The sequence below is a fragment of the Arachis ipaensis genome, chromosome B06 (genome assembly GCF_000816755.2).
Source record: "Arachis ipaensis cultivar K30076 chromosome B06, Araip1.1, whole genome shotgun sequence".
Taxonomy (NCBI): Eukaryota; Viridiplantae; Streptophyta; class Magnoliopsida; order Fabales; family Fabaceae; genus Arachis; species Arachis ipaensis.
Window position 1 is genome coordinate 22,684,729 of NC_029790.2, and position 13,738 is coordinate 22,698,466.

The 13,738-nt window shown below is 39.5% G+C and overlaps 1 protein-coding gene across 1 annotated transcript; it reads right to left on the bottom strand.

The window, feature by feature from the left end:
* LOC107646675 lies at positions 6,403 to 7,071 on the bottom strand. Its single transcript, XM_016350844.1, has one exon. It carries the CDS (start codon positions 7,069 to 7,071, stop codon positions 6,403 to 6,405), a length of 669 nt encoding a protein of 222 aa, XP_016206330.1.

Consider the following 13,738-nt stretch of genomic DNA (forward strand, 5'->3'; position numbering starts at 1 on the left):
GAGGCTTCTTATGAAGAAGAAGCTTATGATCCTGAGAACCCTGCAATAGCAGAGGTAAATTATTTAGGTGAACCTTATGGAAACACCTATAACTCATCATGGAGAAATCATCCAAATTTCTCATGGAATGATCAAAAGCCTCAACAAGGCTTTAATAATGGTGGAAGAAACAGGTTTAGCAATAGCAAGCCTTTTCCATCATCCACTCAGCAACAGACAGAGAACTCTGAATAAAATGCTTCTAATTTAGCAAATCTAGTCTCTTATCTATCCAAGGCCACTGTGAGCTTCATGAATGAAACAAGGTCTTCCATTAGAAATTTGGAAGCACAAGTGGCCCAGCTGAGTAAAAGGATCACTAAAATCCCTTCAACCAGAGCCCCTACAGTCAAACTCTAAGTTTGGTGTTGGGAGGCCACAACCAAACTCTAAGTTTGGTGTTGAACTCCCATATCCAAACTCTAAGTTTGGTGTTGGAGAGTCTCAACAAATCTCTGCACATCTGTGAGGCTCCATGAGAGCCCACTTGTCAAGCTATTGACATTAAAGAAGCGCTTGTTGGGAGGCAACCCAATGTTTATCTAATTTTTATTTTCATGTCTTTGTAGGTTCATGATCATGTGGAGTCACAAAATAAATATAAAAATTGAAAACGGAATCAAAAACAGCAAAAGAAAAATCACACCCTGGAGGAGCATCTGTCTGGCGTTCAGCGCCAGAACAGAGCATGGTGCTGGTGCTGAACGCCCAAAATGGGCAGCTTCTGGGTGCTGAACGCCAGAACAGGCATGGTTCTGGCGTTCAACGCCAGAAATGGCACACAAATGGGCGCTGAATGCCCAAAATGGCCACCAACCTGGTGCTGAATGCCCAGAGTTGAGTACAAAGGCATTTTTACATGCCTAATGGGTGCAGGGATGTAAATCCTTGAACACCTCAGGATCTGTGGATCCACAGGATCCACTAAGGATCTGTGGACCCCACAGGATCCACTCAGGATCTGTGGACTCCACAGGATCCCCACCTACCTCCACTCACTTCTTCTCACCACTCTCTTTCACACAACCCCATAAACACTCTTCCCCAAACAGGATAATTTATACGCTTTTTGGCATTGTTTTTAGTATGTTTTTAGTAGGATCTAGTCACTTTTAGGGATGTTTTCATTAGTTTTTATGTTAAATTCACATTTCTAGACTTTACTATGAGTTTGTGTGTTTTTCTGTGATTTCAGGTATTTTCTGGCTGAAATTGAGGGACTTGAGCAGAAATCAGATTCAGAGGTTGAAAAAGGACTGCTGATGCTGTTGGATTCTGACCTCCCTGCACTCAAAGTGGATTTTCTGGAGCTACAGAACTCGAAATGGCACGCTTCCAATTGCGTTGGAAAGTAGACATCCAGGGCTTTCCAGAAATATATAATAGTCTATACTTTGGCCAAGAATAGACGACGTAAACTGGCATTCAACGCCAGCTTTCTACCCAAACCTGGCGTCCAGCGCCAGAAAAGGAGCCAAAACTAGAGTTGAACGCCCAAACTGGCACAAAAGCTGGCGTTCAACTCCAAAAAAGACCTCTACACGTGCAACACTCAGGCTCACGTTCAGAGGAACGAAAGCATCTCCATTCGCTTATCTGAAATTCCTACCAATGATTTACATAAGTATCTCTATCCCTATTCTATTAATTAATATTCGAAAACCACATAACTGTTTTATATCCGCCTGACTGAGATTTGCAAGGTGACCACAGCTTGCTTCATACCAACAATCTCCGTGGGATTCGACCCTTACTCACGTAAGGTATTACTTGGACGACCCAGTGCACTTGCTGGTTAGTTGTATCGAAGTTGTGAACCATGGTATTGGCATCATGTTCTTGGCACCATTGCCAGGGAAAGGACGAGCCATGAATTTTACATAATTAAAGTGTAATCACGATTACGCGTACCAAGTTGCTCACGTTGCCAGGGATTGTTCGAGCCTGGACATCACAATTTCGTGCACCAGCTTTTCAACGATATATAATAGTATTTTGTTTTTCTTCATTCTGTACTGCCAAGGTGGCACCTAACTTGGAATTTCCCAAGTTAGGCGCCATGATTTCAAGGTTATAGGCGCAGGAGGGAAAGTTCACTTCGGGCATTGTGAAGTTAGGTGCCACTAGGCTCAAGTTAGGCGCCAGGAGAAAAGTTCAGCGTGAAGTTAGGCGCCATGCTCATCAAGTTAGGCACCAGGATGGATTTTTGCACTAAGTTAGGCGCCTGTTTTCCCAAGATAGGCGCCACCCCTCAAGATAGTCATGGTCCCCACGCGGAATAACAAGCTGCACGAAGATTTTAATTAATTTTGATTAAAACTTTATTTTATTTTAAAATAGAAAAATATATTATTTAGTTTTAGAAAATATATTTTACATTAATTAGGATTAGATATAAAAGGGAAAAAAAATCAGTCCTTCGGGCTCCGCTCCCTTCTTTTACCTTATTCCGCACCTTTACAGTTTTACAGAACCCTAGTTTTCTCTTGGAACCATGAGTAACTAAACCTCCACTGTTAAGGTTAGGAGCTCTGTTTATTCTATGGATTGATACTATTACTTTTCTTTTTTAATTCATGTATTGATTTCAATTTCAAGAATTATTTTCGTTCTTCATCTTATGAATCTGGGGGGAACGGAAGTATGACCCTTATTCTATTTGAGTTATCTCTAGAGGATCATCTCACTTGAATAACAGGCTCAATTGTGGTTCTCTAGAGAGTCTCACTTGAACAATAGGTTAAAAATAATTTCTCCTAAATCACAAATTATCTGGACTTAACGGGATACATGACATATAATCCTCTTATCTTTGGATAATTAGGGTTTCTGTGGCATATAAACTAATTTTGAACTTAACCCTCTAATTGGAATCAAGTGACCAAGGAATTGGCGGTTGATGAAGGTTAGAGGAGACCAAAAAGGTCTAAGGAATTAGGGTTTAGTCACATATAGTTTGCCATGAATTGAATCTTGCATGATTAAACTAGTTGGTAAGAAAAGTTAATCCGAAAAATAAACATCTCTGAAACCTTAACTATTTTCTCTATATATTTCACAACCTATTTACTGCTTGCTTATTTAATTCTCTGAATTTACTGTTTAATGCAATTGAGACCCAAACACTCTTTTCTGCTTGTCTAAGTAAGTAAATCATTCAATCATTGTTTCTTAGTCCATCAATCCTCGTGGAATCGACCCTCATTCACTTGAGTTACTACTTGGTACGACCCGGTGCACTTGCCGGTTAGTTTGTGGGTTATAAATTTCGTGCCACAAACGCTTCTTTATTGTCAATAGCTGGACAATGCTGTTGTCATGTAAGAAGGAGGGTGAAAACCTCTTGCTCAATTAGGTCCCCTAGATAGTGTTTAACACGTTGGCCATTGACGGTGAATCTTTTATCAGAATACTGGCTCTGAAGTTCTACATGACCATAGGGCGACACTCTAGTGACCACAAAAGGTCCTGTCCATCGTGACTTGAGTTTCCAGGGAATAACTTGAGTCTGGAGTTAAAGATCAAAACCTGTTGCCCAGGCTGGAAGTCTCTGGGAGATATCCTCCTATCATGCCAATTCTTGGATCTTTCCTTGTAAATCTTAGCATTCTTGAAGGCAGCATGTCGGAATTCATTTAACTCATTCAATTTGAGCAACCTCTTTTCTTCTGCAGCTTTGGGATCAAAGTTGAGGAATTTTGTTGCCCAGTATGCTCTGTGCTCCAATTCTATGGGTAGGGGGCACGCTTTACCATAGACCATCTGATAGGGGAACATCCTGATGGGAGTCTTGAATGCAGTCCAGTATGCCCAGAGAGCATCGTCAAGTTTCTTTGCCCAATCTCTTCTAGAGGTGCTCACTGTCCTCTCCAGAATTTATTTGAGCTCCCTATTGGATACTTCATCTTGCCCATTAGTCTATGGGTGGTAGGGGGTTGCCACTCTGTGATGAACACCATATCTTTGTAAGATAGAGTCAAGTTGTCTGTTGTAGAAGTGGGTGCCTCTGTCACTGATCAGTATCCGTGGGACACCGAATCTACTGAAGATGTACATTTGGAGGAATTTTAACACCACTCGGGTGTCATTAGTGGGTGATGTAATTGCCTTAACCCACTTGGACACATAGTCCACCGCCACCAGGATGTATGTATTTGAATATGAGGGTGGAAAGGGTCCCATGAAGTCTATCCCCCATACATCAAACAGCTCAATTTTCAGAATCCCTTGTTGTGGCATTTCATGATTATGAGGGAGATTTTCAACTTGTTGGCCTTTGTCACAATTGCGGACAAACTCTCGGGAGTCCTTGAAGAGTGTTGGCCAATAGAAACCACTCTGAAGGATATTGGTAGCTGTTCGCTCTCCTCCAAAATGTCCTCCATATTCAGAGCCATGACAATGCCAAAGAATTCGCTGGGCTTCTTCTTCAGAGACACAACGTTGGATTATACCATATGAGCATCTCTTAAATAGGTAAGGTTCATCCCACAGGTAGTATTTAGCGTCATGCAGAAGTTTGCGCACTTGCTGTCTACTATACTCTTTCGGAATGAACTTCATGGCTTTATAGTTTGCAATGTCTGCAAACTATGGTGCTTTTTGGATTGCAAAAAGCTGCTCATCAGGAAAAGTCTCGGACACCTCAGTGATGGGCATGGCCATCCCTGCTTCAGGATCAATTCGGGATAAATGATCCGCCACCTGGTTTTCTGATCCTTTTTTGTCCCTGATCTCAATATCGAATTCTCGGAAAAGCAGCACCCGTCTGATTAACCTTGATTTAGAGTCCTGCTTGGTCAGGAGGTACTTGAGAGCTGCATGGTCAGTGTAAACAATGACCTTTGAACCGATCAAATAAGATCTGAACTTATCCATTGTGTAGAAAACTGCTTACAATTCCTTCTCAGTGGCTGTGTAGTTCCTCTGAGCATCATTTAAAATGTGACTAGCATAATAAATGATGTACAAAAGCTTGTCATGTCGCTGCCCCAGAACTGCGCCTATGGCATAGTCACTGGCATCGCACATAAGCTCGAATGGTAGGGCCCAGTTGGGTGCAGAAATGACAGGTGCAGTGACCAGCTTTGTTTTTAAAGTTTTGAAGGCAAATAAGCAGTCTTCATTAAAAATAAAAGGTGTGTCTGCGACCAAAAGATTACACAGGGGCTTTGCAATTTTGGAGAAGTCTTTGATAAACCTCCTGTAGAAACCTACATGGCCTAAGAAACTTCTAATGGTCTTAACATTAGTAGGTGGTGGTAATTTTTCAATTATTTCCACCTTATCCTAATCGACTTCTATGTCCAAGAACAATTCCTTCAGTAACAATAAAATGGCATTTCTCCTAGTTTAAAACCAGGTTTGTTTCTTGGCACCGCTTCAGCACCAGAGCTAGATGGTTGAGAAAAGATTCAAAGGAATCACCAAAAACAGAGAAGTCATCCATGAACACCTCCAAGAATTTTTCCATTATATTTGAGAAAATGGAAAGCATACACCTCTGAAAGGTTGTTGGTGCATTGTAGAGGCCAAAAGGGATCCTCCTATAGGCGAATACACCATATGGGCATGTGAATGCTGTCTTTTCTTGGTCCTGAGGATCTACTGCAATTTGATTATAACCCGAGTAGCCATCCAAGAAGCAGTAGAATGCATGGCTAGGCAGCCGTTCCAGCATCTGGTCTATGAAAGTTAATGGAATCCTTTCTGGTGGCGTTATTGAGTTTCCTATAGTCGATACATATACGCCACCCTATGACAATTCTTGTGTGAATCAACGCATTCCTTTCATTGTGGATTACTATCATCCCGCCCTTCTTGGGGACCACTGGTACAGGGCTCACCCAGGGGCTATCAGAAATGGGATATATGATCCCAGCCTCCCATAACTTTGTAACCTCTTTTTGGACAACTTCATAGCTGGATTTAGTCTCTTCTGTGGTTGTACCACGGGTTTAGCATCATCTTCCAGTCTAATTTTGTGCTTACATCGAGTTGGACTCATTCCCTTTAGGTCACTTATAGTCCATCTGATAGCTGTCTTGTGGGCATTGTGGCTTATGATAACTGGATATGTGTCACCCTCTCCTAAGAACACGTATTTCAAGGATAGAGGCAGAGGCTTAAGCTCCAGTTTAGGAGGTCCATCTTCCACCTTAGGGATGGTCAGCGTCTCCTTTTGTTCTTCTAGTGCATGCATGTCAGGCATGGCATCTTCAAGAATTTTATCCAGCTCTTTCTCAAGTCTTTTAATCTCACGTACCTCTTCAACCAGGGGTTCTATGACATCGATTTTCATGCATTCCTCTGCGGGGGTCAGGATGTTGGATGGCTTTGACAGCATTGAATGTAAACTCATCCTTATATGATGGAAGCATTCCTGTTCTCTTCCATATCTAAGGTCACAAAGTTCATGGAAAATGCAAAGGGTCCAACCTTGACAATCAGATCCTCAACCACCCCTGATGGGATCTTGATGGAGCCATCAGCAAGCTGAAGGCAGATGCGGGTAGGTTTGGGTTTTTGGATCTGGAGCTTGTTCATTAATGACAATGGCATGAGGTTAATACTTGCTCTAAGATTACATAGGGCTGTCCTTATGCAAGTGTTTTCAAGGATGCATGGTATCATAAAACTCCCAGGGTCCTGTAGTTTCTCTGGTAGGTTCTTTTGGATGACTGCACTACATTCTTTGATGAGAAAAACTATCTCTGCTTCTTTCCAATCCCTTTTGTGGCTCATGATGTCCTTCATGAACTTGGTGTAGGAAGGTATTTGTTCAAGAGTCTCGGCAAATAGGATTTTGATTTCAAGTGTCCTGAGGATATCCCGAAACCTGGCAAATTGCTCATCCTTTTCTGCCTTATGGAGTTTATGAGGATATGGAAGCATGGCTTTGTATTCAGGGATTTTGAGTGGTGTAGGGTGATTGTCCATAGTGACTGTGGAAGGGTTGTCAGCTTGCCTCGGTGGGCAGTTTCCTGAATTGGGGTGAATGTTGCCTTCCCCTTCTGGGAGTTGGACACCCATGTTGTTCCCCATTGGGCGTTGAACGCCCTTGCCATTCCTCTCTGGACGTTGAACGCCCCTATTGATCCCTTATGGGGATTGAACGCCAGAAGAAATAGTCTAGAAATAGTCTAGAATGCTGTACATTCTTCTTCTAGTGTGGTGTTACATCGAGGTGGGGTAGTCAAAGTTCTGCCACTCCGTAGCTCAATTGCCTGGCATTCTTCAGCTGCTTGCTTGATTTTGATTTGGTGCAGTTCTGTTTTCACACTCTGGAGAAACGCTTGGGTTTCCTGGACTATGTTGTGCTGGTTCTCTAACTGTTTCATCAAAAGGTCTAACTGTTCAGCCATTGTTTTGTTCTGAGCTAGGAGTTTGTCTGTGGTAGATTCTTCCTTGGGTTCCTTGGGTCTTTCTGCTGTGTAAAAATGTTGGTTATTGGCCACTGTTTTAATGAGCTCTTGAGCCTCTTTGTGTGTTTTCAACATGTGTAGGGAGCCACCGGCAGAATGATCCAGGGACATTTGGGCTGCATTAAGGAGTCCGTCATAAAAGATGTCCAGCTCGACCTAATGGGTGAACAACCAAACAGGGCATTTCCGGAGCATTGACTTGTATCTCCCCCAGGCATCATAAAGAGATTCGCTCTCCTCTTGTTCGAAGGCTTGAATATCCTTCCTTAGTTTAGTTAAATATCTGTTCAGGAACTTATCGGCGACCTTACTCCAGGTGTTTAGGCTCTGATGAGCGGATAATTTATACGCTTTTTGGCATTATTTTTAGGTAATTTTTAGTATTATTTAGTTAGTTTTTACTATGAGTTTGTATGTTTTTCTGTGATTTCAAGTAATTTCTGGCTGAAATTGAGGGACTTGAGCAAAAATTAGATTCAGAGGTTGAAGAAGGACTGCAGATGCTGTTGGATTCTGACCTCCCTGCACTCAAAGTGGATTTTCTAGAGCTACAGAAGTCCAAATGGCACGATCTCAATTGCTTTGGAAAGTAGACATCCAGTGATTTCCAGCAATATATAATAGTCCATACTTTTCTCGATTTTAGATGATGCAAACTGGCGTTCAACACTAGTTCTCTGCCCTATTCTGGAGTTAAACGCCAAAAACAGGTTGCGAATCAGAGTTAAACGCCAGAAACAGTCTACAACCTGGCGTTTAACTCCAAAAAGAGTCTCTACACATGAAAGCTCAATGCTCAGCCCAAGCACACACCAAGTGGGCCCGGAAGTGGATTTTTACATCATTTACCTATCTCTGTAAACCCTAGTAACTAGTTTAGTATAAATAGGACTTTTTACTATTGTATTTACATCTTCGAATCTTTTGCATATTTGATGTTCTGAGATCACGTTTAGGGGGCTGGCCATTCGGCCATGCCTGGACCTTGTTCTTATGTATTTTCAACGCTAGAGTTTCTACACACCATATATTAAGGTGTGGAGCTCTGTTGTTCTTCATGAATTAATGCAAAGTACTATTGTTTTTCTATTCAACTCAAGCCTATTTCTTCTCTAAGATATTCATTTGCACACAAGAACATGATGAATGTGATGATTATGTGACGCTCATCACCATTCTCACTTATGAACGCGTGCCTGACAAACACTTCCGTTCTACATGAAAGCAAGCTTGAATGCATATCTCTTAGCCTCCTGATTTACGATCAGAGTCTTCGTGGTATAGGCTAGAATTATTGGCGGCATTCTTGAGATCCGGAAAGTCTAAACCTTGTCTGTGGTATTCCGAGTAGGATCTGGGAAGGGATGGCTGTGACAAGCTTCAAACTCGCGAGTGCTGGGCGTAGTGACAGACGCAAAAGGATTACTGGATCCTATTCCAGCATGATCGAGAACCGACAGATGATTAGCTGTACAGTGACAGCGTATTTGGACCATTTTCACTGAGAGGACGGGATGTAGCCATTGACAACGGTGATGCCCAACATACAGCTTGCCATGGAAGGGAGTATGAAGGATTGGATGAAGGCAGTAGGAAAGCAGAGATTCAGAAGGAACTACGCATCTCCATATGCTTATCTAAAATTCTCACCAATGAATTACATAAGTATCTCTATCTTTATTTTACGTTTTATTTATCTTTTAATTATTAAAACTCTATAACCATTTGAATCCGCCTGACTGAGATTTACAAGGTGACCATAGCTTGCTTCAAGCCGACAATCTCCGTGGGATCGACCCTTATTCACGTAAGGTTTATTACTTGGACGACCCAGTGCACTAGTTGGTTAGTTGTGCAAAGTTGTGACAAAAAATTAAGATTATGAACGTGCGTATAAAGTTTTTGGCGCCGTTACCAAGGAATGAGTGATCACGATTTCGTGCTCCAAGTTTTTGGCGCCGTTGCTGGGGATTGTTTGAGTTTGGACAACTGACGGTTCATCTTGTTGCTCAGATTAGGTAATTTTATTTTAATTTTAATCTTTTTGTTTTTACTCTTTTTATTTTTGAAAAATTTTCAAAAAAAATAATAATAAAATAAATTATTCTATGGCTTCATAATTTTTAAGAATGAATTCTAGGGTTTCATGATGATCTGTTGAAGTCTGGCTGGCTGTAAAGCCATGTCTAATTCTTTGGACTGATGTTTCAACTATCATTAGAGAAGAGCTTCTTTGTCTTTCTCAGCAATTTAGCTTTTGTATGTAATAATCTGCTAAAGCTTGGCTGGCCATTGGCCATGTCTAGTGTTTTGGACCGGAGCTTTCACTGAAAGCTTTGCTGGCTAGTAAGCCATGTCTAATTCCTGGACCAGAGCTTTAGACTAACATTGCATGATTCCTGGAATTCTCATTAGAAATTTTGAAATCCTTATTTTCTTTTTCAAAATAATTTTCAAAAAATACCAAAAAACTTACAAAATCATAAAAACAAAAAATATTTTGTGTTTCTTGTTTGAATCTAGTGTCAAGTTTTAAGTTTGGTGTCCATTGCATGTTTGTAATTTTTTTCTTTAATTTTCGAAAATTCATCATATGTTCTTCATTATCTTCAAGTTGTTCTTGATGATCTTCTTTGTTTGATCTTTGCATTTTCTTGTTGTGCATCTTTTCTTGTTTCTCATATACATTTTCAATTTGTTAGTGTCTCAACATTGAAAATTTCTAAGTTTAGTGTCCTGCATGTTTTTCTTTTCTTAAAAATTTTCAAAAATAAGTCTTGATGTTCATCTTGATATTCAAAGTGTTCTTGGTGTTCATCTTGACATTCAAAGTGTTCTTGCATGCATTAGTTTTTTTTATTCATAATTTCTATGTTTTGTTTTATTTTTGTGTTTTTCTCTTTCTTCATTAAAAATTCAAAAATAAAAAAAATATCTTTCCCTTATTTCACTCATAATTTTCGAAAATTTAGTTTAATTTAGTCAAAAGTTTACAAAATTTAGTTGTTTCTTATGAGTCAAATCAAATTTTCAATTTAAAAATTCTATCTTTTTCAAATCTTTTTCAAAAATCAAATCTTTTTCATTTTTTCTTTCATATTTTCGAAAATTCAAATTGATGTTCAAAAATTTTTTTCTTATTTTATTCCATATTTTTCAAGATCTTTACTAACAATTAATGTGATTGATTCAAAAAACTTTTGAGTTTGTTACTTGCCTATTAAGAAAGGTTCAATCTTTAAATTTTAGAATCATATCTTTTAGTTTCTTGTTAGTCAAGTAATCAACTTTAATTTTCAAAAATCAAATCTTTTTAATTTCCTTTTCAAATCTTTTTCAAATTAAATTTCAATCATATCTTTTTCAATTTCAATCATATCTTTTTCAAAATCAATTTCAAAATCTTTTCCAACTTCTTATCTTTTCAAAATTGATTTTCAAATCTTTTTCAATTAATCTTATCTTGTTTGATTCTTATCTTTTTCAAAACCACCTAACTAATTCTCTCTCTCTAATTTTCGAAAATCACTAATCTCTTTTTTAAAATTCCTTTTTAATTAACTAATTGTTTTAAATTTTAATTTAATTTCATTTCATTTTTCTTCTTAAAATTTTCGAATTTTAACTTTAATTTTAAATTAAAAACAAAAATATTTTTATTTTATTTTATTTAATTTTCGAATTCTTCCCTCTCTTATCTCCTTCTAATTATTTATTTATCTACTAACACTTCTCTTCTACTCAAAAATTCGAACCCACTCTTCTCTCTGTGTTCGAATTTCTCTTCTTCTATTCTTTTCTTCTTCTACTCACATAAAAGAATATCTATACTGTGACATAGAGGATTCCTCTTCTTTTCTGTTCTCTTCTTTTTCACATGAGCATGAGCAAGGATAAGAATATTCTTGTTGAAGCTGATCCGGAACCTGAAAGGACTCTGAAGAGGAAGCTAAGAGAAGCTAAATCACAACACTCTTAAGAGGACTTTACTGAAATTTTCGAAAAAGAAGGAGACATGGCCGAACCCAACAACAATACAAGGAAGATGCTTGGTGACTTTACTGCACCAAATTCCAGATCTGTGATACTGTTAAGACCAATGGGGTTGATCCCGAGGTCTACAGGCTTATGCTTTTCCCGTTTGCTGTAAGAGACAGAGCTAGAATATGGTTGGACTCTCAACCTAAAGATAGCCTGAACTCTTGGGATAAGCTGGTCACGGATTTCTTAGCCAAGTTCTTTCCTCCTCAAAAGCTTAGCAAACTTAGAGTGGATGTTCAAACCTTCAAACAGAAAGAAGGTGAATCCCTCTATGAAGCTTGAGAGAGATACAAGCAACTGACCAAAAAGTGTTCTTCTGACATGCTTTCAGAATAGACCATCCTGGATATATTCTATGATGGTCTGTCTGAATTATCAAAGATGTCATTGGACCATTCTGCAGGTGGATCCATTCACCTAAAGAAAATGCTTGCAGAAGCTCAGGAACTCATTGACATGGTTGCAAATAACCAGTTCATGTACACTTCTGAAAAGAATCCTGTGAGTAATGGGACGCCTTAGAGGAAGAAAGTTCTTGAAATTGATACTCTGAATGCCACATTGGCTCAGAATAAAATATTGACTCAGCAAGTCAATATGATTTCTTAGAGTCTGAATGGATTACAAGCTGCATCCAACAGTACTAAAGAAGCATCTTCTGAAGAAGAAGCTTATGATCCTGAGAACCCTGCAATAGCAGATGTGAATTACATGGGAGAACCCTATGGAAACACCTATAATCCCTCATGGAGAAATCATCCAAATTTCTCATGGAAGGATCAACAAAAGCCTCAACAAGGCTTTAATAATGGTGGAAGAAACAGGTTTAGCAATAGCAAGCCTTTTCCATCATCCACTCAGCAACAGACAAAGAATTCTGAGCAGAATCCATCTAGCTTAGCAAATATAGTCTCTGATCTATCTAAGGCCACTCTAAGTTTCATGAATGAAACAAGGTCCTCCATTAGAAATTTGGAGGCACAAGTGGGCCAGCTGAGTAAAAGAGTCACTGAAACTCCTCTTAGTACTCTCTCAAGCAATACAGAAGAGAATCCAAAAAGAGAGTGCAAGGCCATAACCTTACTTGGTGTGGCCGAACCCAGAGAGGAGGAGAAGGGCGTGAATCCTAGTGAGGAAGACATCCTGGGACGTTCACTGACCAATAAGGAGTTTCCCTTTGAGGAACCAAAGGAATCTGAGGCTCATCTAGAGACCATAGAGATTCCATTGAACCTCCTTTTACCATTCATGAGCTCTTATGACTATTCTTCCTCTGAAGAGGATGAAGACATCATTGAAGAGTAGGTTGATAAATATCTAGGAGCCATCATGAAGTTGAATGCCAGTTTATTTGGTAATAATACTTGGGAGGATGAACCCCCCTTGTTCACCAATGAACTCAGTGTATTGATAAGGCAGACATTACCTCAGAAGAAACCGGATCCCAGAAAGTTCTTCATACCTTGTACCATAGGCACCATGACCTTTGAGAAGGCTTTGTGTGACCTTGGGTCAGGGATAAACCTCATGCCACTCTCTGTAATGGAGAAACTGGGAATCTTTGAGGTACAAGCTACAAGAATCTCAGTAGAGATGGCAGACAAATCAATGAAACAGGCTTATGGATTAGTAGAGGACTTGTTAGTAAAGGTTGAAGGCCTTTACATCCCTACTGATTTTATAATCCTAGACACTAGGAAGGATGAGGATGAATCCATCATCCTTGGAAGACCCTTCCTAGCCACAACAAAAGCTGTGATTGATGTGAACAGATGAGAGTTGGTCCTTCAACTAAATGAGGACAACCTTGTGTTTAAAACCCAAGGATCTCCTTCTGTAACCATGGAGAGGAAGCATGAGAAGCTTCTCTCAGAACAGAGTCAAACAAAACCCCCACATTCAAACTCTAAGTTTGGTGTTGGGAGGTCTCAACACTGCTCTGAACATCTGTGAGGCTCCATGTGAGCTCACTGTCAAGCTATTGACTTTAAAGAAGCGCTTGTTGGGAGGAAACCCAATGTTATTTAATTATATCTATTTATTTTCCATTGCTATTCTATGTTTTCCTTAGGTTGATGATCATGTGGAGTCACAAAAACTACTGAAAAATCAAAAATAGAATGAAAAACAGCATTAAAAATAGCTCACCCTGGAGGAAGAGTTTACTGGCGTTTAAACGCCAGTAAGAAGCATCAAACTGGCGTTTAACGCCAGAAAGAAGCATCAAGCTGGCA